The 27,133-nt window shown below is 44.7% G+C and overlaps 1 protein-coding gene across 1 annotated transcript; it reads left to right on the top strand.

Annotated features, from left to right (window-relative positions):
- The first annotated feature begins 188 nt into the window (after positions 1-188).
- On the top strand, positions 189-26,428 carry TSTD2 (thiosulfate sulfurtransferase like domain containing 2). Its single transcript, XM_066604401.1, has 9 exons — positions 189-811; positions 6,168-6,487; positions 10,762-10,870; positions 13,902-14,024; positions 15,550-15,655; positions 17,805-17,920; positions 19,050-19,208; positions 22,810-22,948; positions 23,913-26,428. The coding sequence occupies exons 1-9, from the start codon at positions 632-634 to the stop codon at positions 24,140-24,142; spliced, it is 1,482 nt and encodes a 493-aa protein (XP_066460498.1). The 5' UTR covers positions 189-631; the 3' UTR covers positions 24,143-26,428.
- Positions 26,429-27,133: the final 705 nt, after the last annotated feature.

The raw sequence follows: 27,133 nt of genomic DNA, 5'->3' as shown, positions 1-27,133 counted from the left end.
GAGGCCGGCATACTGCTTCATTTGATTTGATTGGTGGAAAGTAAATAAATAAAAAGTGCAAAAAAGTTAAAAATCTTTTATTTTTATCTCATTAACAGGCAATCGAAAGTGGTGCAAAAAAAAAAAAAGAGCAGCCGTCCTTCTAGTCCTTTCCGGGTTGCTGAGATCGGATCCTGCAAGGAGATCAGTGCAAGGGACCGTGCAAGCAGGCTGGATGAGCGGAAGAAATGGGAATTGCCGCTGATCCCTAAGTTGCTGGACTTCCTGGGGGGGAGGGCAGGCGCTGCTGCAGACATGCTTTCCTCAGCTTCATTGACAGTTTAGTGCAGGCAGGGTGGGCATGCAGCCACTGCGGCCCCCTACACTGTGATACCACCCAAGCCCAGCCCTGGCTCCGTCAGCGCCTTACCCATCCACGGCCGATAACTTTACCAGGACTGACAAACTCCTGCAAACAACTTGCCTCGTGGACTCCCAGCCACAGAAAAAAGAGCTTTTTATATTTTTTAGATTTTCGTCTTTTTCATGTAACGAGCCAACCGTTGTCCGCTCTCCGTGCCTTCAGAAGATACTTTTATATTGACACAATATTGTCTTTTTGTTGTTTTTTTACTGTGTTGTTACTAAGACCATGTCCCTGTCTTCCTGCTACCACGGAGCAGATGTCTTCTGTCGCCCCGAGCCGGACTGCTGTGACCTGGGCTTCCCTGACGTAGACTTGAATGGATCTGCAGCGCCCACGCCGGAGAGCACCTTAAGAGCAGGACTAGATGTGAAGACAAGGAAGAAGTACATGTACGCAAAAAAGAAGGTACGTGGCTGTATTTGTGCCTACGTGGCGGAAGTCCTTCTCTCATATGTAAGGCCCAGTGTCCATCGGTGGATTTGATTTGCGGGGCATCCGCAAATCAAGCTGCCAATAGAATACATGGTCGTCCGCAAATGGAAAAAAGCGTGCGGATTTGATTTGCAGACCTTTTGGTCCGGAAAAAAAAATCGCAGCATGCTCTATTTCAGTGCGGATCCCGGCGGGACGGCTTCCATCGAAGTCAATGGAAGCCATCCGATCCGCGGCTTGTCTGCAATTGGATTACAGACGGGCCGCGGATCCCGCGGGAAAGCAGGAGGTTTAAAAAAAATGTGCGTGCATCCGACGGCGAGCCGTGCGAACTGTCCACAGTACAGAAAACTCAGAAGTACAGAGGTCTGTGCAGATGCCACCGCCTGCCAAAACAGCAGGGTCCTCTGCCACGGCCACAGGCAGGATCAGATTCTTCTATGGACTGCCATACGCGGAATCCGACCCGCCCATGGACATGAGGCCTAATACTACATGAAAGAATGTCTAGTGTACAGAACCTCTACAGATAGATTTATCATCCTGAGGACGCATGTCCACGACCGTGTTTTCACTGTCTATTACGCAGGCGTTGCACGGACGCGGTGAATGGAGTTATTGAAGGTCAGTGGATTTTCGTTGATCCATGCACACTGGCGTGTGGACACTGAGTATCGATACGCAAGAGAAATCAATAACGCATGCTCTATTTCTCTGCGTGCCTCGCAGCCTGAGCCCTGTACACTTTAGACGCTGTCCACACACAATACATTGCATATGGGTGGCGGTTTCATATGTATCGCTGCTCTGAAACAGAGTGGAGAATTTTTTTTCAAAAGTCACCCTGCGCATGTCCGTGTGTGTGTGTGATACGGGGGCATGCACAGAGCACATGCAGCCATACGCAGTCTCTGCAAGCAGAGCCGATATATACAAATCGGTAAAACACTGTGGCGAGACCCTCAGCGTTTTATCCATACGCCCGTGGACATGAGCCCTAAAGTTGTTTTTTTTCCATAGCATTACAAGGTCAGATAAGGCTGCGTTCTCATCTGTGGTGGGGATTTCGTTTTTCTGTTTGGGGAGCAGGAAAGGTGGGAATCCCCTGACCGAACGGGTCCGTCTTATAACTGAACCGAACTGCGCCAAACGGACCCTATTGACTATAATGGGGTCCATTTGGTTTCCGCCCAGGCATTTTACCGGAAGAAAAAGCGCTGCATGCTATTTGTTCCATTTTTTTTTGTGCCGAATCGGCAACAAAACCTTCGAACGGAGGTTACCGCACGGATGTGAACCCGGCCTTGCTACAGTGAGGTCCTCCCAGACCTGGTAACAGGACTAGTACCGATAACACTTTGTTCACAAGGCTTCTAGTTGTAGAGTATTATTTGATAGATTTATAAGGCCTTGTTCACATGGATTTAAAGGGACAGTCAGCTACTTTTAGCTCTAAGCTTATGGGCTGAGAGCAGGTGACCGCCTGAGTCCTGGGATGTAAGTGTTATACTTACCTCCCCAGTGTGAACGTTGAAGGCTGACGCGTAATTCAAATAGTCCACCCGCTTTAATTCTACGACATTCTCAATGCAGCAGCAGCTTCCAGTGCTTACACCCCGGGGGAATGACGGGGAAGGTAAGTATAAGGGCTCCTACCCACTTGCGTTTTTTTTAATGCAATGGTCAGTGGGACTTTCTAATGTTAAAAACGCATCGCAAGTTTGTGCTTTGTGATTTTTGTGTAGTGCGTTTTTAACATTAGAAAGTCCCATTGGCAATCGCGTAAGAAAAAAAATAGAACGATATCGCAGCTTTAAAAGAAAAAAAAAGGCAAGTGGGTGGGAGCCCTAAGAATACATGCCCGGACTCATGACTGTGTCAAGTAGATGTGTTGTTAAGCTGAGACGTTTGCAGAGGACCTCCTGCCAATCCAGGGACTCAGGAAATCGTTACAAAAACTTTTATTTCATACATATTAAAAATAGAAAAAGGCGACCATCACTGACAAAAAACGAACACATGTAACGCAGCGTTTTACCGCTGTGTGAGCCGGCGGTGTGCAGGCATATTGCTGCTTAGGGCAGCGATTTTACATTGGCATGACAGCGCATCTCATGCACGTTGTCATGACTGAAGAAAAAAGTCTTCCTGGTTTCTTTTATTTTTTACTTCCTGCTCTGCTGCTTAGCAACGTTGCGTATAAACACCGCACATATGCAATGTAACTGTGTCTGTATAGCGTTTATTCCGCACACATAGAGAACAGTAGGGCTCTATCGCGCATATTACGCTGTAGAGTAGAACAGGCTGCCTTCTTTTTTACGTGCGTATTATACACAATGAAAACCGCTAGTGTGATGCGGTCAATAGAAATCAACGTACTTTCACTGACTCCATTCACTGCGTATAACGCTTGTGTGAGCCGCCCGCAGTCGTAGCAGAGGAAATCAAGTAATCCCACACCGAGCTCCGTCACCATCACAACATGAGGCCATTACATAAGCACAAAATGATGGATATAACAAATGTCAGAAGCCTCCCACACGAGAGAATCATGTGCGCAATATCTCTATAGTATTACTACACGCTATTGCGAATGCCCATACAGCATCGATGTGCGACGGATATGGGTACTCAAATCTAATCCTTTTGATTGTCGGCTAAACGACTGCATGAGCGCCAACGTCCCCTCTAGTTGCTGCCGCTCGTGCAGAGGGTTAAGGCAGGCAGATCACCGCTGAGTATCGCTGGCTTCTCTCTCAGCTCTTCCCATTCTATGTAATAGGCCTCATGTCTCCACGGGTGGCTTCTTGCTACGTAATTCAGAGCAGGCGTCCGCCTCTGGATTCCGCAGCAATAACCCTCCATAGCCGTCTATGGAAAAACGATTCTTCATGCACACAAGCGGAAACCAATTGCGGTTTCCACTCGCCGATGAAAATCACAGCATGCTCCATTTTACTGCGGTTCCTGCATGGACGACTTCCATTGAAGTCAATAGAAGCCGTCCGACCCGCAGCCTGTCAGCAGTTGACACTGCAGACGGCCCGCAGATTCCGCGGGAAGAGCAGGAGATTTAAAAAAAAAAAAAATCTGTACTGCGCATGTGTGCCAGCTGGCACATCCGCACCCATCCGCAGTACAGAAGAAAGAAGATACGGACAGGTACACAGGGTCGCGGTCGCGGGCACGGGCGGAATCTGCGTGTGCAGTGGACATGAGGCCATACACTGAGCGGAGAGAGTTTGCATGCAGCAAGATGCCAGCGATGATTTTTATGTTGGCTGAAAGGGAGCAACAAACAAATAGTAAATGATGTTGTGCATTTAGATGTAACGATTATTGCACATGTTCGTTCATTTGAATAATAATTTGTGAATTTGCATGATATCGTCCAGTGTAAATGGCTCTTCAGACCAACTACACAAGTCCACCGGAATCTTCAGCTGACTATCTGACATGCGCACTCCAATCCAGCTAGGAGCGCTGTGACCGCTCATTGCCAGACTTGCAGCAGCTTGTAGCCTGGACAGCCATGATGTTGGAGCTGTGGTTCCATTGCTCTGCAGTTAATAGCGCTGCATCCAATATTGCTACAATCGCAGAATTTTAATAGCAGCATACTCACACACGGCAGATTGTCAGGCATTTACAGTAGCAGCAAAGGGCATGACATTTTGAGGATCTCGTCCACAAACTATGGAAATACTCTGCACAAAACCTATTCGGAAATTGACATGTGCGGAATTCAAATACGCAGCATTTCAATTTTATCACCGTTTCCACTGCGGAACTCACTTCTCCTCAATGATGGTATGAATACTGCACAGGAATACGTGCTAAAACCCGCTTCAGAGCCCACACTAAATGGCGCAGGTTGGTGGCAGACTTGCTGTCCGCTGCGGACAATCTGCTGCAAATCAGCCCTGCAGTAGCTTGTAGTCATACTATATAGATAGCATACTTGGGGGATTCTGACGTTTGGATCCCTCGATGAGCTGGAGGTCCTTTGCAGACGCTTCATATATCTGGATGGTTTGGTTTTCCCAGCTCACTGTCAATGGGTGATGTCAGTAGGTGGAGGAAACCTTATGCCGCTCATTGACTGTGAGCGGAAGAGACCACCCACTTGACAGATTCACTGTACCAAGAGCCAGATCTAAGAGGAGCCCGAACAGGCAAATGGGTTGCAAAAGACAGGCAGCGATAGTCCGCAGGGCCACGGGCCAAGCTCTGCAGCCAGCCCCACTGACATGGACATATGACAGGTCCTCTCTAAAATATTTTTTGAAGGGGTTTTCCCCACAGTGGACATGTATCACTGGTTCACAGGGCAGGTAAGAAATGTCTGATGATTGGGGGCCGTACCAGTGGGACCCCCTGTTACACCTCACTGCATGACCATAGTGTGGAGTGGTTGGGCATGCACCCCACTGCTCCATTCAACATCTAGGCAGACGGATGCCGTGGAGTACAGAGCTTGGGCTATTTTCTTCGTCATGGGCCAACTCTCTGCTGGGCCATTACCACCCTGGGTGACTGTACCCTTATATTGTCCTTGTTTGGTTGTCGCCTCTTAGGGTACTTCTTCATGGGTCGATAGTCCCCAAAGTCATTGCTCAAGAGAGCGATTACGGTCGACTGTCGTCCCATATAAATACTTGTCGGAGTTGCTTTCTGCTCACCCAAAATCCAAGTGACCATGGTACTCTATAAACAGGTAGTCGTTCATCTATGTACAGCTGCCTGTTTACTCTGAATGGTGGGGGCAGCCAGTAGAGATCTCCGATCCGCTCCAGCTCCATTCAAAGAGCGATCATTCCTCCTGGACGGCTGTCAGATGTCCCACGTAAGGGCTCATGTCCACGGCCCTGACGGACTTTGCCAGCGGAATATCGCAGCGGAGTCTGCCACGGTGCCCCCCCAAAACCCCCATAGCTACTACTTCGGATCTGCTGTACGCATCCCACATGGAGGGCCGGCACACATGCGCAGTACAATGCATGACGCACTGGCAGTGTCATATGATGCGGAAGACGGAGCGCGATACTTCCACTGTGCTACAGCAGAAGTATAGTGTGACGGACGGCTTCCATTGACTCCCGTGGCATTTAGAACATGCCGTGGTTTATTTCATGCTGCGGAATTCCGCAACGTGAACATTGAGCTATTAGGTTTAATAGAACCTAATAGCTGCGGGGCAACACTGCAGATTTTCGCCGTGTAAATCGTGGCAGAAATCCGTCCGTGGGCATTAGCCCTAAAAGTTACCCTTATGAGACCACATTGGTGACCGGCGTGAGTAACCTGCGGCCTTCTTCATCTACAGGCATTCGCTCTTTTTGTTAAAGACTTACGATCACCAAGTGCATCGCCTCCGACTGTCCGAGATGGGTTTACCAAGTGGAAGTGCTGCGGACATGAGTTTAGAGACCTGAGAACTATTCACAAACATGTCGCCGCACAACACGCAACGGAAGTTTTACAGCAAACTGGAAGCCTTTTAGAAGAATCCGCTGCTACCAGTCTGCCGCGCAGCGACTACTCAGATAATAACACGAATGCCTCAACCCACATGTCTTGGAGCAATCACAAGGTTTCTGATTGGTTACCAGATATGAAGTGTTACAAGACAGAAGCGCCAACCAGGTAATGCAACATTTGGTGTATGTGAACGGTGCCTAATGTGTACGGAGACATGTGGACCGTCCCAATGTCTGCCACGCCAATGTCTTACCTGTGTGAAGTTGCATAGTCTAGAAGGGGGGAGTCCGGAGATATTCTGTATAGCTTTTCTGGATTTCTTTCAGCGTTGTTGTGTATGGAGCTGTTTAATTGCTGCCAAGACAAGTCAATCGCTGTGTCAGCCGGAAGAAGCAGAGCGCAATTTCTTGAAGACTCCTGCTAGCCTTTAGGCCCCTTTCACACAAGTCCATGTGTATTTGCGTGCGCTTTAGCAGAATGCTATACTTTTTTGCGCATCCATTGGCGTATTTTACTGTACTTTTTGCACCCACAAGGCGTGTTCATTAGCGCGCACCAAAAAATGGACAACAATTGAAAAGGCTAATGAGTTCCAGATGTTCTTTGTCCAGCGGAATTACGCACTGTATCACACATCTCTTTGCGGATTGCGCTCACCCCATTGACTTCTGTGGGGATCTTTGGTGCCCAAATACTCAGAAAAATAGAGCATGTTGTAATTTTTTCTTGCGCAACTGAAAGCGCAGTTAAATACGCACCTGAGAATGAACCCATTGAAATCAATAGGCTCTATTCTCCTTGTGTATTGTGCGTGTAAATTTTGCACACGCAAATATGCCCGTGTGAGGGAGCTGTTAATTAGTCTCTTAAATTAGAAAAAAATATGTGGAATTAAGGCTGGCATTTCATGGCGGTATTTGCGTGTGCAATACGCAGGATATAGAACCCATTGATTTCAATGTGTTCGTTTACATTTCTGTATTTCGCGCACACATTTCATTGGAGGGTAATAAGCTGAACTGGGTGAACATATGTCTTTTTTCGGCCTTACATACTATATATTACTATTTCGGTCGTGCAAAAAAAAAATAGAAGATTGCTTTATTTTTCTGCGTATTTGTACACCAAAATTCCCCATAGAAGTCAATGGGGGTTGCACAAAAGTGCGTAAATGCGTAAAACACTGCAAAATTGCACAGGAAAGAAATCACATCTGAAACCCATTAAGACTAATCAGCCACTTTAATTGTGTCTTTGTTTGCCGCGCGAATGCAAATGCTTTGCGGGGGCAATAAGTACAGTAAAATACACTGATGCGCGCAAAGAAGGCTGGTTCACTCTGCAAAAAAACGCTCCGCTCATGCATTAAAAATTTGATAGCCCCACCCACCCAGCCAGCCAGCATCTCCTCCTCTCACCTAATTTGTCTCAGTAAGGTCGGCATCACGCTTAGGCCGATCTCACACATGGCGTTGGCAAAACGCAGCGATTTTGATTTAGCTGTTTTTCCGTGATTCTTACCACTGCTTTCGAACGCAGGTTACTGATTTCAAAGCGCTTTTTAATGCACCCCCATCATTGTGATGGGTGAGGAGGTGCGTTAATAAGCAGGAAAACGCACCAAAATAGAGCAGACAGGGCTCGAAAATCGCAGCGTTAGTAAATGCCGCGTTTCAGCGCAGGTCTGCAGGGCCCCATTGAAATCAATGTGAGCGGTGTACTGCGATTACAGCGGTGTTTGAAATCGCAGTAAATAGCGTATGTGTGGGAGTGACCTTAGGCTTTTTAGCAAAAATGTGCCACTTTTGGAGTTTTTGCTACTTAAGGCTGCCTGCAGGGACAAGCGCGGCACTCATGTAGTGAGTATCCGCCATATCTATATTTTCGGGACAGTGGACAGGAGACCTGTTTTCATAAAAGTTAGGCATTTTGTATACCAATGCCAGTATTATTCCATTTTGTTTGCTCTTCTACAAATATAGATATATTCTTCATGAATCCAATATATCTACTTCCTCATATTCCAGAATTTCCGCCTGTGTGCAGGGGGCTTAATTGGGAGAAAAAAAATCCCACTCCTAGATGTTAGCAGTAATTTCGTATGCGGTTACGAAACACACGACAAACAGCAATTTTTTTGCATTGGCATTGTTCTTATTTTTTGGGGGTACATGTTTTTTTTTTCCAAAATGGCCGCATGCCCCGGGGTCAGGCGCTTTATTTTCTGATGTTTTCTCAATGCAGTAACAAATTACCAAAAAATCTTGCACGTTTGACCAAATAACACTACCCAAAAAAGCACAGATGACTTTTAAAGAAATGCATGCAATTATTTTTAATATTTTGTGACAAATAAAATGGCAACACAAAGAAGACAGCCAGAGGATATTCAGCATCAGCAATGTGCATGGTTGCCATGGATTTCTGCCCCAGATTTTCATGTGTCGCAGCTGTGGATCCGCATGCAGATTTTCAGACACTGATTCCGTGTCTAGAACTGCTACTCCAGCATTGATTTCCATTGGAGGCAGTTGGGAACTTTAGGACCTGTATTTCGCAAAGGGTTTGATGCGGATTCTGCATAGAATCCACTGTTTAATGCACTGGCCTAAGACCGGTTTCACACGGCTGAGATTGTCACATGAGTGAAAACAATGGGAAACACTTGTTGATCCTCTAATGCACCTGCAAGCCGTGGCGGAGGTTCGCTACTTCACAGAAGTTATCGGCGTGATATTGGACCAAGTTTCTCGGCGTGACATAGCGCTCACTTGTGTGTAAGTAGCCTAAGGATGGTTTCACACACAGATTTTTGTGACCACATGTTGAGCCAAAGCCAGAAGTGGTTCCAACAAGAAGTCCTTCCTATTGTCATGGGAATAAATCATATTCCAGAAGATTTCACTGGTTTGCTTCAGATTGGTTATAATGAGAAGCTTCATGCATGAATATATGTATTTAAACTCACGGATGCTCTCCGTCAGCCCCCATACCCTTCTGCTTTATTGAAAGGAAGTACAATACAGTTATACTGAATATGACGCACCAATTACATGCATACCCCTCCCAACATCGTAACAACTCAGGCCTAGTATGTAACGACGCTGATGATTAACATATGCTTACGCCCCAGGTGTATGTTGCTATGTGAACACGTAATTCCTATATACCCAAGTAGCATAGACTTTATTAATATTCCAATCTGGACCAAGGAATCCAGGGGAGGAGATAAGGAGCAGCCCCCCCCCCCCCCCTATGACCGGTGGGCATTGCAGGCCTTTCTTATAAGAAACACATCTCAGGCCTTAAAACTGTCTACAGAAATGTGTGTAGGGGTGTGTTGGAGATACCAGTACAAGAAAGCAACACACACACTGTACAGTATTGAACCAGTTATCCATTTCACTGCTAGCTATTTTCTATGAAGGTGGATATATGAATATATATATGTTTGCATAGGCTGATTTAAAAAACAAAACAAAAAAAATAACCAACAATACATTTATATTATTATTACTACAACACTATATATTTCCCATTCCTCTGGAATCCACTTTTCTCTCTTACTCGACAGTGATATCACAGCGAGAAAATTGCAGCAATATTGCATCTGTGTTCGGTGCGATATCACTGCATTTTCTCACGGCGATATCGCGATTTTTGTGTCGCTACAAAGTTGCACGACTTTGTAGTGCTCTCTTATTAGGATTTTCGGCGGGATTGAAATATACCCTAAAAATAAGCCCTGGCTGCATAAAAAAAAACACAATACAACACCTAACAGGCGCTGTCAGCTCCGCCTCGCATCTCCTCTGCACCTTCGGTCGACTTGCTTGCAGTTTTCAGTCAGAGCTGCCTGGTTTAAAGGTTTAAAATCCCCGCCTCCAGGAAGCGATGGCTGTGATTGTTTCTCCAGCACCGCGGCTCAGCCAATCATAGCCAGCGCTGCAGTGATTGGCTGAATCGAGCTCTGGCTATGATTGGCTGAGCCGCGGCACTCGAGAACCAATCGCAGAAAGCAGTTCCTGGAGGCGGGGATTTTGAACCTCTAAACCAGGCAGCGCGGACTAAAAACTACAAGCAAGTCTGCCGGAGGAGCAGAGGAGATGCGCGGCGGAGCTGACAGCGCCTGTTAGGTGATGTATGGTGTTTTTTAATGCAGCTAGGGCTTATTTTAGGGCTTTTACAGTAGGACTTGCTACTGTAAAAGTTGCATGTTGCATCTCACGAAAACCGTCTTTTAATTGTAAAGCTGCGCTGAAACGTATTCTATTTGCACGCCGTACGAACGCCAAATCCACCCATAATGTTGCATATTTGTTACTAAATGTTTACTCCTCAGTTGGGTCTGCTGGCGATTCTTCTGAAGGGTGAGCCCTCCTTGTTAGTTGCAGCTCCGGATGTTGTCCTGCTATGAAGTTTGTCCTTCTCTTCCGCAGTGAGTCGGGGGAAGTCCTCCTCTATTACAGCTACTGTGATATCAGCGACCCGCAGTGGGTCTGTGACTGGCAGAGGACCTTGTGTGAGCTGCTGCATCTCACAGGAAAGGTAAGCGCTTTCTAACTTAAAGGGAACTTGTCAGCAAGTGTATCAACAAGCACCATGGCCGCACGGAAGCGGTATTCTGAAACGCTGCCATTTTTCAGAATAAGCAGACTTTAAAGTTTTTGACTTGGAATAGAATCTTGATGCAAAGAAGGGGAGTGCGTCTGCCTCTCCCCACACCTGTCATGCCGATTGACAGCTTTCTCCCTAAGTAGGTAGAGAGCAGTCAGTCTATATGCTGCTGGTGGGCGGAGAGCAGTGCAACAACCCGCCTCTTTGACTCAAGATCTCTGTTCCAATTCAAACTTTAAAATGTGTTTATTCTGAAACACTGCAGCGTTTCAGACTGGGGCCGTAGCATTTTACCACTGTGCAGCCGGCCTATCACTGTGTATGGCAGCCATTTTTGACTGCGCATGACAGCGTCTCTCACGCACGCTGTTGTGCGCAGCCTGACTTGTTTCTTTTTTATGTAAATTTCACGCACTGTCACCTAGCTTCATTGTGTATAAATGCCGCACACATGCCTTTATTAGGCGCCCAGAGAGAACAATAGGGCTCCATCATGCTTAAGACACGGAACAATAGCACATGCTGCGTTTTTTGGGGGTTTTTTTATGCGCGTATTATATGCAATGAATATACAGAAGTGTGACTAGATCGATATCCTTTTATTGACCCCATTCACCGCGTACTATACACATGTACATCACATGCATAATATGCTATTACATTACACTTGTGTCAGCCTGTCCTAACAATTACATAGGGGCACAGTGCACTCCTACCCCAGGTTCATGCCTCCTGCAGTTTGGGCCGCATGAACCCGGTGACAGCTTCCCTTTCATTTAAATTTTTTTTTTACACACTTATTAAAAGTGTTTCTTTTCCCAGATATTCCAGAAATAACGTTAGAATAGCGCCACCTCACTAATTGTTCCAAGGTGGTCACACTACTCAGTCTTGCTTCTCCGCAGTAACGCTCACGTCTCACTTACCTCTCGCTCAACGTCGACTTTGACATCAGAAAAGACATCTGAAAAGACACAGGAGCTTCAGAAGCTGCCGCTCTGCTTATAAGGGGTCCCTCCACGTACCCAGTGGGGCGGAGAGAGAAGCAAGACTGAGCATGTGCGACCACCTTAGATGGACCAAGATTAGAAACTACAGGTGGCGCTATTCTAACATTTGTGCTCTTTTACACCAAACAATTATCATTTGTACAAGTGAACAATGCAGCGTAGCCAGGCGGCCTATTTATACCACAGATACATCATCGGCTTGCTAAATGAGAAATCGTTCAGTTCATCACATTCGCAGTGTACGAGAATGAGAGGGACAGAATGAGCGCTGCTTAAACTGAATGATAAGCGAACAAGCCAACCATTTTTATATCGGCATAACGAAACGGTGAATGAAAAATGAATGCTTATCGTTCGCCGTTGAGTCGTCGGCTGCGCTTAGATTGAATGATTATCCTTCACTTTTGCTCGTTTGAGCGTTTTTTTTTTTACTAATTGTTCCGTCTAAAAGGGCCTTCAGTCCTGGAATATTTGGGATAGGAACATTTAAAATACGTGTATGTACAAAAAATGCTTAAAGGGGTTGTCCCGCGAAAGCAAGTGGGGGTATACACTTCTGTATGGCCATATTAATGCACTTTGTAATATACATCGTGCATTAAATATGAGCCATACAGAAGTTATTCACTTACCTGCTCCGTTGCTGGCGTCCCCGTCTCCATGGTGCCGTCTAATCTTCAGCGTCTAATCGCCCGATTAGACGCGCTTGCGCAGTCCTGTCTTCTGTCTTCTGAATGGGGCCGCTCGTGCCAGAGAGCGGCTCCTCGTAGCTCCGCCCCGTCATGTGTGCCGATTCCAGCCAATCAGGAGGCTGGAATCGGCAATGGACCGCACAGAAGACCTGCGGTCCACTGAGGGTGAAGATTCCGGCGGCCATCTTCACAAGGTAAGTAAGAAGTCACCGGAGCGCGGGGATTCGGGTAAGTACTACCCGGTTTGTTTTTTTTATCTCTGCATCGGGTTTGTCTCGCGCCGAACGGGGGGGCTATTGAAAAAAAATAAACCCGTTTCGGCGCGGGACAGCCCCTTTAACATTACAGGTTGCATTTAACTATAAACAATATTTTTCGTGGGAAAGCACCTTTTTAAAGTTTTTTTTTTCCCGGGCCTAAACAATTGATGGCGTATTTTCAGGATGAGTCATTAATAGTTGATCGGTGAGGGTCCGCAGCTCGGGACCCCTAATGATCAGCTATTATCCAGTTGTCAGTGATGACAGAGTCAAAAGCTCTTAGCGACCTCCATATACAGTGGCCCGGGTTGGTATTGCAGGCACAGCTCCTATTGAATTCACCTTTGCTCGTTTAAACGATTTTTTTGACTAATTACACTGGTCAACAAATCAAAATAATGTTTCTGTATCTGGTTTGGAAACAGGTTGATTTTGACTAATTTTGGGGTGCTGATAGATTCTATCTATCACATCACATTTCTGAGATACGTAGCACTATTATTACATAGACCATAATACAGTATTGATAAGAATGAAGAGAAGTGCTTCATGCAGATTACAGCAAACACTAAACAGCGGTACAGATAGGCTCATGTCGGTAACCTTCCTGCTCAACTACATTGTTCTGCCATCTAGTGACCATTTTTAGAACTTCATCCACTGTGTATTACAATCCAATAAAGAGTTTAGCTTAGTCACTGATTTTATTTTATATAAAGAAAATGAGCACAAAATCCTTTTTAAAAAAATCTAAATTACATAAAAACCTTACGTGATGCATCATTTCTAAAGGTACATTCGGATTCTACACCCAAAAATCCATAAGAAGTGATATATTGCACACCTGATGCAAAAATACTGTTGAGCAGCGTAATCGTTCCGTCTAAAAGCACCCTAAGAGCGAACCCGTCTACATTCCGAGGCGGCAGACCCTGCGTATGTTTATCCTGGCTGGCTGCCTTTCATTCATTTTGCTATGATTAATTTTTTTGCTTTTTAGATTCGCATCGCCTCGGAAGGAATTAATGGAACAATAGGAGGAAACCGAGTGTCCACCAGGCTTTATATGGACACCATGCTCTCGCACCCTTTGTTTAAACAGATGTGCTTGGATGATTTTAAGGTAAGAGTCAAGATTTAGGTGGCTTCTATGTAGACGAAATGTATCTAAGCAGAGAACCTGTAAACCAAGGATTACTTGTAGACATTGTCCACCTTGGAACGCCATTCAGTTTTTATGTCCAGAATTTCATACTTGCGTTAATGTTCACACCCGGCAGAAAATGGGGCGAGTTATCTGCATGAAACCCACGACCAAGGGGCAAAATCCACCCCATTGGTGCAAATCTTGATGTGGTTTTTTTATACTGATCCACAGCAGATTTCACTCTTTCAGTTAAAGGGATGAAATCTGCAGATCTGCATCAAAAACCGCGTCGAAATTCGCCCCAGTGGCACAGATTTTAACGTCCTTTTTTGTCTTGGACTTGATGCAGGTTTTCCTTTTGTGGACAATCCACACGATTTCTGGCTAAGTGATCGGCTTTCATCAGCACTTTAGTTTGACAACCTGGCACCTGCTCTAATGGCAGAAACCGGAAAAACTCACAGTTCCTGCTGTTTAACGCCTATTACATGCCGATTACCGAATTATTTATTCTGCATGTTGAACGTCGTAAGAATGAAATCTGAAATACAAATGATTCCATTAAAATATACAACTTGTCCCACAAAGAACAAGCCCTTATACGGCTATGTCAATGAAAAAAAAAGAAAAGTTATGGCACTCGTGATTAGACAATGAAAAAAAAATAAAGAAAATACGGGAAGTCATTAACGCGTAAAATAGTCCCGTCACCAAAGGGTTAAAATATATAGGATGTTTAAAGGGTTTTACTGCTAAATGCGCATAACGACACTCTCATACGGGCATATGCGTTTTTACGTTCGCCCGCCGGTGACGTAAAAACGCATACACAAATCTAAAGGGCCTGGCGCATATACACCGAGCCTGCAATGCCATTGGGCGGGGAAAGACCGTTTCACTCTGCCTCCCCCTCGCTGGCTCTCGGCAAGGGGAGGAGATGGGGCGGAAGCTAGTTTGCTAAGCTCGCTCCCCCTTTCCGCCCCTGTCGGCAGTTAGTAATGAGAGTGGCGGAGCTTAGCAACTAACTCCGCCCCCATACCACACCCTTCCATTGCAAGCGGCCGGCAAGGGGCGGAGAGCAGAAGAGAAGAGGGAGGGAGTTTAGCAGTCACTCTGATAAACTCCCTGCACCTCCCTTCTCTGGCCGCTGTCATTGGCTCCCATGGGAATGTATGCAGCGGCTGATGTATTCTGGCTGGGAAAGATAGTTCCAGGACTATCTTTCCTGCCCGGCGTAAAATAGTCTGGTGCTGTGTTGGCCCGGCCGAGCGCTTTTACGCCACAGGAATACGACCGTGTGATATGATGCATTAGAATCCAGTGCATCAGATGGTAGCGTATATTGGCCGGCCGATATACCCTCGTGTGAATAAGCCCTAAGATATACATTCTGGAATCCCCACTGGGTTCGAGAATGAAGAGTCCCTCTAATTTGTGTGTAAAATTGTAATCTATACGTTTTTTAGTGACTTGTCTCATTATTTTCGTGTGGCTTTTGCAGAGGAGTGATGGGGGTGCCCACTGCTTTCCTGATCTTCGCATTGGGGTTTTCCGGGAAATTGTGCCAATGGGTGTCGATCCACAGAAAGTCAGTTATAAAGAAACAGGTATGTGAGTATGTTCTCCTGTATGTTTTGCCATGACGGGTGTATTCACACGGACAAGCATGATATCATGACCGATATTGCACTCTTTAAATTTCCGATTCTGCGTACCAGCGTGATGCATTTTGGCTTTTATAAAGCATTGCATCTACTTGGAAGCTTTTTGTGTACGGCCCTAAATGACCACCTCCAGTACCATCACTATCCTAAACCACCATACTAGGCTAAAGTGCCAGGATGTACCGCGTATTATACACTCGTACATCACGTGCGTAATGGGCAATTCAAATATGCTCACATGAGCCTGGCCTGTGGCACTGAAGGTGCTGTGGCCTAAGCGAATCAACGGTAGCTTACTCTGTGCTTGGCCTAATATGCTGGTTTAGGATAGTGATGGCACTGATAGCGGTCATTTACGGACATACTCAGGAAGCCCCCAAGTGCCCCACTGAAGTTGGACATGTAGTAATGTGGACGAATTCCAGAAGTTACAACGGTTCATGTTATAGTAACCTTCCTATAAAACATTACCATTTCCATATAAAGACTTCCAGGAAGTATGGATGCCTTTATATATGAACTAGCTGATATACCCGGCTTCGCCCGAGTTAATTTGGTACTGGTGTTTATCTGGTGTTCACACGGAAAATCTTATGAAGTCGTGGTTACTTTAGAGATACTGAGAAAAAACATATGTTCACCATTTTGCATAGTTCTCTGCGTTACCCAGGAAACACCACGTGGAGGTAACCATGTGACGTTTACTTTATATAAAATGACATCAGGAAGTGAGAGAATTAGATTACGTACATAAAATTTGGACGCTAATTCTTTTGCGCATAGAATTGAATAATCGAGTTGGGACCCATTAACTTTTCCTATTTATGACATAATCAATGCTTGTGCCAAATTTCCCGTTTCTATGACACCGGAAAGTGAAAAAATTACATTCCGCACGTAAAATTTGGACGCTAATTCTTTTGCGCTAGAATTGAATAATCGAGTTGGGACCTATGAACTTTTCCTATTTATGACATAATCAATGCTCATGCCAAATTTCCCGTTTCTATGACACCGGAAAGTGAGAAAATTAGATTCCGTACGTAAAATTTTGGACGCTAATTCTTTTGCGAATAGAATTGAATAATCGAGTTGGGACACATTAACTTTTCCTATTTATGACATAATAACTGCTCGTGCCAAATGTCATGTTTCTATTACATTGGGAAGTGAGAGATTTAGATTATGTACGTAAAATTTGGACGCTAATTCTTTTGCGCATAGAATTAAATAATGGAGTTGGGACCCATTAGCGTTTCCTATTTATGACATAATCAATGCTCGTGCCAAATTTCCCGTTTCTATGACACCGGAAAGTGAAAAAATTACATTCTGCACGTAAAATTTCGACGACAATTCTTTTGCGCTAGAATTGAATAATCGAGTTGGGACCCATTAGCTTTTCCTATTTATGACATAATCAATGCTCGTGCCAAATTTTCTGTTTCTATGACACCGGAAAGTGAAGAAATTACATTCCGTACGTAAAATTTGGACGCTAATTCTTTTGCGCATAGAATTGAATAATGGAGTTGGGACTCATTAGCTTTTCCTATTTATGACATAATCAATGCTCGCGCCAAATTTCCCGTTTCTATGACACCGGAAAGTGAAAAAATTACATTCCGCATGTAAAATTTAGGACGCTAATTCTTTTGCGCATAGAATTGAATAATCGAGTTGGGACCCATTAACTTTTCCCATTTATGACATAATCAATGCTCGTGCCAAATTTTAAGTTTCTATGACATTGGAAAGTGACAGATTTAGATTCCGTACGTAAAATTTCAACGCCAATTCTTTTGCGCTAGAATTGAATAATCGAGTTGGGACCCAATTACTTTTCCTATTTTGGAGATAATCTATGCTTCTGCCAAATTTCATGTTTCTACGACATTGGGAAGTTGGAGAACTTTTGGCGAGTCAGTCAGTGAGTCAGTCAGTGAGTCAGTCAGTGAGTCAGTGAGGGCTTTCGTCTTTATATATATATATAGATGTGTAGAATAAACTGAAAGGTCATCACTAAAAACACTGTATATTACTGTATTTATGCAATTTTTATAAAAATTAACATAACTTCTGATTGCCTCAGCCACACATCTGACTCCGGAGGAGTTCCATAAGAGAGTGGAGTGGTATTTGTCTGACCCACAAGAAGAAAAGGACACCGTTTTATTGGACTGCCGCAACTTTTATGAGAGCAAAATAGTATGTATTCATAGCCGGAATGGTGAGATTTCCTGAGTACATGTCCACACTGTTGTAACATAGTATGTCAGGCTGAAGGGAGACAATGTCCACCTAGTCCACCCCCCACCTTGTTGATCCAGAGGAAGGCAAAAAAATCAATGAGGCAGAAGCCAATTTAGCCCATTTAGGGGAAAAATTCCTTCCCAACTCCATAAAGGGAGTCAGAATAATTGCTGGATCAACGTTTTGAAAGTTCCTACCTGACTCTAAGACCCGGATCAACAACTCCGCTGGTTATTTAATGTGTAGCTGTGATAAATGGAAACCATAAAAGCCCATTCGTGATTAATACAAACATCATGCAGCTTCTGCCTCACCAGATGACCACAAAATAATGTAAGAAAATACTTAATGTAGGCTAAATGTCCCTGCGTGTCCCGTGGTGCTCAGTATACTGAGCATGTGCAGGGCAAGTAGGGAAGGATAGCTCAACTGCTTCACACTCCTTAAGGTGAGCAAATGCTGTAACCCTTTAACGACCGCCAACACACCTTTTTATGGCACTTTTTAAAGGGGTTTTCCAGGTAGAATACTATTGATGACCTATCCTCACAATAAGTTATCAATAGTTCATTGTTCGGGGTCCATCGTTCGGCAACCCGACCGATCAGCTGAGTGGGCACATGCTCTGCAAATACACAGAGGTTGGAGCGGAAGTCCCCACGATAACCTCTGTGTAGTGGCCGGCGCTTGTAACTGCATGCACGGTTCTCATTGAAATCCATCAGAGCCGTGCCTGCAGTTACAAGCGCCGGCTACTACACAGAGGTCGGTGTAAAGACTTCCGCTCCGACCCCTGTGTAGGCGTTGACAGCATGCGCCCACTGAGCTGATCGGTCGGGGTCCTGAGCTACAGACCCCGGACGATGAACTATTCATAACCTATTGTGAGGTGGAGAAAGGAAGGAAAGCTGCCAGAAAACATGATGATAAATCCCCGTGTCGGTCTATTCTTGGTGCTGCTACACCATTTCTATATAAAATCCTTTGACCTGGACGATAATGTGTTCATGTAAACTAATGTTCTGGATGTTTCTTGCTGTCCTAATTCTAAATAAATGTTCCATTTACTAATGTCACCTTTTAGGGACAGTTCCAGAACTGCCTCGCTCCAGACATCAGGAAATTCAGCTACTTCCCAAACTATGTGGATCAAAACTTGGACTTCTTTAAAGATAAAACTGTGCTAATGTACTGTACCGGAGGAATTCGCTGCGAACGGGGTTCTGCTTATCTCAGGTCAAAGGTGATATCATCTTTTTCTTAAATTCTTCTTGATTTCAACTTTTGCTAATTTAACCCATTAAGGAGCTAGAACTGTAAATTTACGGCGCTTGTTCCTGGGCTTTAATCCTCGGCCAATAGTAAAAATATGGCACAGGATTAAAGCTGCTGCTGCAATTTAGCAGGACCCAGAGGAGAAGGCAAAAGTGTTTAACCTCTTCTGCCTTTTCTCTTGCAGGCTACATAGGGCTCAATGAGCACTGTGTAGTGAATAGAGAAAGTAAAAGTGTCACTCCCGCTATTCAACCTGGCGAACACATGACTGCTGGGTCACCCCTTGCCACAGCAGAGCTGCAGGGTCCTAGCAGACCCAGATCAGCTCTGTTGGTGACTACTGTGACTACAGAGGGATGTTTTTCTTTGTAACGGGGGCTCCTATGGATGCCTAAATTACAGTGGAAAAGTGTGAAATAAAAAAGAAAAAAAGGGACAATGTAAATGACTCCCAAAGGTGTTATGTGGCATCATGGGGGACATAGATGTTAGAACAAATAGTGACAAAAATAAATTACAGAATTAAAAAAAAAAATATATATATAGAAAACGACCCGCCACCGACTCCAACTTAAACTGTCGCCATATACCCATATACACCCTGTAATCCCAGACTATACAAATTGTATATCAAAACATACAAAAGAAAATGAACCAGATCCTGTCCTTTATTTTAGTGTAGATATACTAATTTTAAAGAAAACTATAAATTAAATAATCGTTTGGGGTCTTTTTTTTTCAACTTTTTATTCCTAGTAAAAATTAAAATTAAAAAAAATGATGAAAATCAATGAAAAAATGTATTTAAAAAATAGCCCTAAATCTCATGGGGGAAAAAAACGCCGCAAAAATAATTTTGGCTGAAAAAAAGCAAATAGGGCAGTAAAACCACCACATGGGTAAAATCCTGAGGTCACTCACTTTTTTTCGAGCGTTTAACGCTGCTTTTTTTTTTCGCGCGGAGGTTAACGCTGTCAAACACTACCATTGATTTCAATGGGGCTTCTCAGACATGCCATAAAACACAGGGTTTTTAACACTGCATTTTTCAAGCGCTGTCTGTTCTATCTTCATGCAAAATGAATGAGGTGTTGTCAGCGCTGCGGCAGAATGTGGTCGCCACGTTTTGACCGTGTTTTTTCAGTTCTGACATTATTGGCTTGCTCGGCTACGTTTAGAACTGAGCTGAAAACGCAGTCAAAGCTTGTCAAAAACGCATGTTCTTACAAGCGCCTGCGAGAGAGCGGCCTTAAAGTCTCTGGCTCTTCTGGACTGATACACCCTGATCCTTAAGAGGTTAAAAGAGGACCTAAACCTGAGATCGTCCTCTTGAACATGGGCATCCCAGGCCTCTTAGTTAAATATTGTCCCCAGATACTGGAGAGACCACACAAGTCCCTCCACGCTAGAGTGGTATAATGAGGTGAACATTATATGCTCCTTTGAGAAAGTCAAAGCCAGACGTGAAGGTGACCTGGAGAAATTCACAAATCTCTGGAACCCCTGGTTCACTTTTCTACACGGAGTCCCTGGCCCACCACCATAACCTGTTGATACCCCCTAACCATTGGATTGTTTTCATTTTACTATGTGATCGCCATGCATAAGTGTTCTATGCGTTGTAGCTTTCTTTTTTCTGATGTTTCTAGTGTTTTTAGCAGAGCTGTCACTGTTTTTTTGTTGCTTACAGGATCGATTGATTTGTAATGTGATTATCCACTGATTTACCTTTATTTTTGTTGTAACCCCTACCCATTCTACCAAAATTAAAAAATAAAGAATTTATTTATATGTATATATAAAAAAAAAGGACTTAAAAGGCGTTGGGGGAAATTTATTTTTAACTGCCTTAAATGTAGCCATGCAGGCAGAAGATGTGCCAGATAAATACATGAGGGGATGATACAAGGATCTCTCCCAGGATCTGTTTATACCCAGGACTGCGTCGGTAACAAGAGGGCATCCGCTACATCTAATGGAAAGCAGGTTTCATCGCCAACATAGAAAAGGGTTCTTTACTGTAAGAGCAGTTAGACTGTGGAACTCTCTGCCGGAGGAAGTGGTGATGGCAAAATCCATAGAGGAGTTTAAAAGGGGACTTGATGTCTTTCTGGAGCAGAAGGATATTATAGGATATAAATCTTAGGTTAATTGTTAATCCGGGTATACAGGCAGGTAGGAACTATTAAGGGTTGATCCAGGGATTAGTCTGATTGCCATTAGGGAGTCGAGAAGGAATTTCCCCCAAAAGGGCTAATTGGCTCCTGCCTCTTGGGGTTTTTTGCCTTCCTCTGGATCAACAACACAGGAGGATAAACAGGCTGGACGAGATGGACATTGTCTTCATTCGGCCTTACATACTATGTTAGATCTACCAATGTAGCACATACTACTCATTGGACACTTTTCCTTGGGCCACTTTTGGATGGCTTTCTTTAGACCAGTATTTTGCCCCACAATTTTGGTGTACTTTGTCACATTTTCAGCCTCCTCCTTAGTCACTACTTTTTATAGACCCTTTTTAGAACTGCCCAGTAAAGCACAAAGAAATGTCTAGAACATGTAATCTGGCCAAGACATCTACCAAGTAATCTGCCAAGGCATCTACAGCAGTTTGTGGCCCATTTAGTTTAGTAAATCTACACCATTGTTTTTCCTATAGAGATTAAAATGTTGCCAAATAGTAACAAAAATACTACTTTGTTCTCGAAGTACGTTCCCATGTTTAGGCTCTACTATGTATGAGCGCCTGTTTTGATATTTGCTGCTGTAAGCGATAACTATTTACAACTGAACTCTCTAATATCCCAATCCTGCTGCTTCCCCGCATGTTTATGGGCATCTTGTTGGCATTAATAGAATCAGACTGCATCTGTATCTTGTAGAAAAATGTGAAGGGGGTATTACTAAAGCATAAACTTGGATAAAACTGTAGCAAAAATTGGTGCATTACTTGCAAGAAAATGTGGTGACTTTATTTTCCCCCCATTGTACGCTACTTTTTCTTTAAAGAGAGTGTGTTATGTTGGGAGGGGGTGGGGCCACACCGGCCCAACCGATTTATGTGTCATTTACGGCAGCAACTGGTGTAAATTTGACCAGAAATTTCCCCCCGCACGTAGATTTTCATGTAGGTACTGTACATAGATGGTCTGAGAAGTACCTAACGTATAAGGAGACATACACCTCTTCATACATTTAGGCTCATCATGCACCAGTGGGGGTTATGGTAGAGGGTTTTTCCAGGCAGTACCGTCTGTCAGTGTCTGGTTACACCACGGTTGGCGCGGACACCGCTGCTTCGAGCTCTGTGTAATGGCCGGCACTCGTAATTGCAGACTTAGCTCTCATGGAAATCAATGAAATCCCAGCCTGCAATTACAATCGCCGACCACTACACAGGGTCCGGAGCAGTGGCTTCAGATCCCATTCCACATTAGCCACGGAAACGTCCTTATAAATATCTTCCTTTAATGCGTGCCTCTTATGCATAATGCAGAAACCTTGAACGGCATGCTACAACCTGATTGGCTTCCAGTACGTCTCATTGTTTTTTATTTTTATAATAGGCTGTGTGCAAAGAAATCTACCAACTTAAAGGAGGCATTCACAAATACCTAGAACAATTCCCAGATGGATTCTTCCGAGGGAAACTGTTTGTGTTTGATGGACGCTTCACAATATCTTCTAATGATGACATCATATCTAGTAAGTAGGACCCATATATGTTGGGTATTAGGCCTCCTTCATACGAGTGACATGGCATTGCCGTGAGAATCGATATCGCATCGCCGGTCCATGCGATTTCGCTGCGTCTTCTCGCAGCAATAATGTGATTTTGCGTGACTTTGTAGCATCACATGCGAGGATTTTCAGGTGTGGGGGGGGGGGGGGATTATAAGCCCTACCCTGAAAATAAGCTGGAGAAGAAGAAGAAAAAAAAAAGTATACATCACCTCTCCCGCACTGTCCAGGGCGCTGAGGCAGCTTCTCCCCCGGTCCCCTCACTGTTTCTCTTCTTCATCTTCTGGCTGGGCATTGAAAAATCTATGCCTCCTGGAAGCACTGGCTGTGATTGGCTGACGCTTAGCCATTCACAGCCAGTGCTTGATGAATGGCTGTGATTGGCTAAGCGTCAACCAATCACAGCCAGCATTTTCAGGAGGCAGGGATTTTTCAATCCCCGGCCACAAGATGAAGAAGAGAAACCGTGACGGGACCAGGGGAGAAGCTGCTGCGGCATCGGAGAGCGCTTCTAAGGTTATGTATGTGTATTTTTGGCTTTGACATTAGGATTTCCTACTGTCAAAGTTGCATTCCACTGCACGAAAATCGCATTTTCGTGCGATGCGATGCAACAGAGAGGAAGGCTCCATAGGGGAAACATGAGCTACAAAACTTCATAAGTCACGTACATATTGCCGGACCCGTGAGGTTTTTGTGTCGGGTTGTTGCATGCTACAAAACATCGCATGTGTGAAGGAACCCATAGGACAGCATGGACTTCACATACATGCGATTGTAGCAACACGACAAAATCGTGCGACTTTGTCACCCGTGTGAAGGGGGCCTAAATGACATGTCCTGCAAATATGTCATAAGTGTCTTAAGTTGGGAATACTCCTTTAAAATAGAGCTAAATCTTGTCTTTTTGTCATTTTTGTCTGCTTAGCCTGTCGCTACTGTGGCGCTGCATGGGACAAGTACAAGTTATGCTCTACTCTTCGGTGCTGCCAGTTGGTCTTGACCTGCTTGACATGCCATGAGGGAGGCCATACTGCATGCTGCCCTGCCTGCCAAGAGAAAGGGCTCCAGCCACAGACTGACTTGTGCCAGCAACAATTCAAAGAAGAATGTGAATGTACGGAACAGAGAACCAAGATTCCCATAGAGAAGGTTTAGCTAGAATTGTCTAATTACCGTGTTTTCAGGACAATGTTTTGTACAAAAATGAAACGCCAGCCAAGACGACGAAGTTGCAGGGGCGGATTTATGAAGCTTCTGCTTCTTTGTCCAATGGTTCTCTACATGTATTGCATAAATATTCACATGCCTTTATTGCATTTATAATGCGAAGAAATAGAAATATAATCAGTCGATCTAATTAAAATCTAAGCACTGTCGATGCTTAAAAACGAATAGAAGTGCTATTACAGGTTTACACTATTTTTAGAATATTTAAAGGGGGTTTTCTGGGCTATTTTTATTGCTTACCTATCTTCAGGATAGGTCATCAATATTTGATTGGCTGGGGTGCATTGCTTGGAACCCGGATCGATCAGCTGTTCAGACGTCCTCTATTACCAGCAAACCACACAGCATGGAGTGAAAGCACATGGCTCCGACACACGTGTAGTGGCCGGTGCTGGTAATTGCAGGTGCAGCTGACAGATTTTAATAGAAGCTGCGCCGGTCACTACACAGGGGTCTGAGCTTCCTGCTTTCGCTCTTACCCTATGTTTTTCCAATGACAATGGCTTCCCAAACAGCTGGGGTCCCAAGTGGTACACCTGAGCGGATCATTGTTATTGATGACCTAAAATAAAGGTCCTTTGACATGCCAAAATAATCCTTCAACTGGCTTAAAGATTGGAAGATTTAACACTGTATTTGCATAAAGTGTTAATGGCCATTAACACTTTAATAATCTTAATTTGCATGTAAAAGGACCTTTAAAAATCTATTTCCTTTCAGGAGTTGTTTGCTCAGCTGGGCGTGTGTTTAATGACATGCCTAGCCTTGTAAACATCTGCAGCAGATTCCATTGTTCTCCCCGCAGAGTACACAGTGTACTCCTTATGTATGCAAAGCAAAACCCGATGAGTACACTGTGTATCCTGCAGTCTTTTGAAAAATGAGCAAAATGCAGAGGCTGAAGGATGGATTTTACACAGAGCTAAAATCCATTGTTCAAACAAGAAGTGCACAAAGCTGCGTTTACATGTAACGATTAACGCTCATTTTTGGCCAGTTGGAAGAATTTTCAGCAATAATCATTGCGTGTAAAAGGGCCTTAAAATAGGACATCAATGAAAAAAGCCCGTAAACCCCTCTAAATTGTAGAACAGTATCCTACTGTATTAATACATTTAGCAAGCCATAAATAACGAGATCAGGTTTATTACAATATGTAGGAATTAAAATGAAGGAAATGTGTTTCCAGTTAACAATGCATTCTGTAACCTTGTTCATCCACACATGGAGGATGCATATCAGTCCATCACAGTATATCAGCAGATCTATTCAGTAACGAGCTGGTGCCTCTTAATCTCAGGACTGCATATAATGATGGCACCAGCTTAGAATTTCATTCAACAACAAAAAAGTGTAATTCCTGCAATTCTTAGTAGGATCCGAGGAGACCAGGCAAAAAAAAAGTCTTTAAGGTGCTTGAACACGGGACGATCTGTCGGGCATAGAGATGAGCGAGTATACTCGCTAAGGCACATTACTCGAGCGAGTAGTGCCTTAGCAGAGTATCTTCCCGCTCGTCTCTAAAGATTCGGGGGCCGGCGCCGGTGACAGGTGAGTTGCGGCGGGGAGCGGGGAGAAGAGAGGGAGAGAGAGATCTCCCCTCCGTTCCTCCTTGCTCTCCCCAGCCGGCCCCCCGGGGAGATACTCTGCTAAGGCACTACTCGCTCGAGTAATGTGCCTTAGCGAGTATACTCGCTCATCTCTAGTCTGGCAACAGTTTGTCGGAGCGATAATCATTTCTGTGGTTTTAGACAGGGGTGAGCATTGCTGACTGAATGGAGGTGAGCGAGTCGGGAATCATTCTGGCTTGCCCCACTCCAGTTACATCAGATGATACATTGTTTAGTTTTCTGCATGCGAAAACTGGATGACGACCGAGAAGTAAATGACTTCTCATTCGGCGCATACATTTACACTAAACGATTATAATAGTTTAGATTCTCACTGGACCGCAGGAATCCGAATGGTAATGGTTCCTTGTAAAAGCACCTTAAGTTATACTGATGACAGATTGAAACAAGGCCTTTTAATGTCACCAGCAAATGACGGGGGCGATGAAGCTTCAGAATATGGAATGTGCGAAGATATGCAGCACCTACCGTAAATGCTGCAGTCCTACTTCCCGCCATGCATCTGATTGGCCTTCCTACATAACTTGAGTTGTTTTGTATTAATCAACCCCATGATAAAACAATAAAGCCCAAGTTCTATGTGCCTCTGGACATCCAATTACTTTGTTCCATGAACCATTAACAAACATGCAACTCTCTGATGTGCTCAATAATAACTTGTGTCAAGATTGTCTGAAAAATGTAGACTTTTTTTTAATGTGCCCTCGTTATTGTCCTACACAAGACAAATCCAGTGTCAACTTAATCCTAGCAAAATATTTGTCACCATGCAGCGGCTGCGGGTCCTCGCGGGGCGCTGGGTCCCGCGGTCGGGGCGCGTCCCCCCCGGCTGGTTGTCCGGCTGTCGGCGTGGGTGGCTGCTCGCACAGTACGTGCGCTCGAGGGTCTGGGCGGCGACATGCGCGTGCGTGCCTGTGAGTGCAGCTCCATGCACGAGCTCTTGTTTATGAGATTGTGTTAGGTGGTAGTCGCCTCCACCTCTCCGCCCCTGGGCGGAGGCTTCTGTTTATAAGGCTGGCAGTGAGGTCCATTCACTGCCAGTTATTGGTTTCTGTTCAGCGTGGTAGCATCCTGCCTCTGTCAGTCTCCTGTTTTTTTCAGCTTTTGCTATTTCTGCCAGGTTACTCCATCTACCTCCGTCTGCGTGTATTTCCTGTTGGTTTTCTTCATCTGCCCTTCCTGTCGGTATTCTACCTGTTCCATCATGGTACGCCAGTCCCCCCTCTCGGTCCCTAGTGAGAGCAGGGAACGCCGCCCAGTTGCCCGCCTGGGGCTAGTCAGGAGTGGA

The sequence above is a fragment of the Eleutherodactylus coqui genome, chromosome 5 (genome assembly GCF_035609145.1).
Source record: "Eleutherodactylus coqui strain aEleCoq1 chromosome 5, aEleCoq1.hap1, whole genome shotgun sequence".
In the NCBI taxonomy this organism is placed as follows: domain Eukaryota; kingdom Metazoa; phylum Chordata; class Amphibia; order Anura; family Eleutherodactylidae; genus Eleutherodactylus; species Eleutherodactylus coqui.
This window is presented reverse-complemented; position numbering and strand designations above follow the sequence as displayed.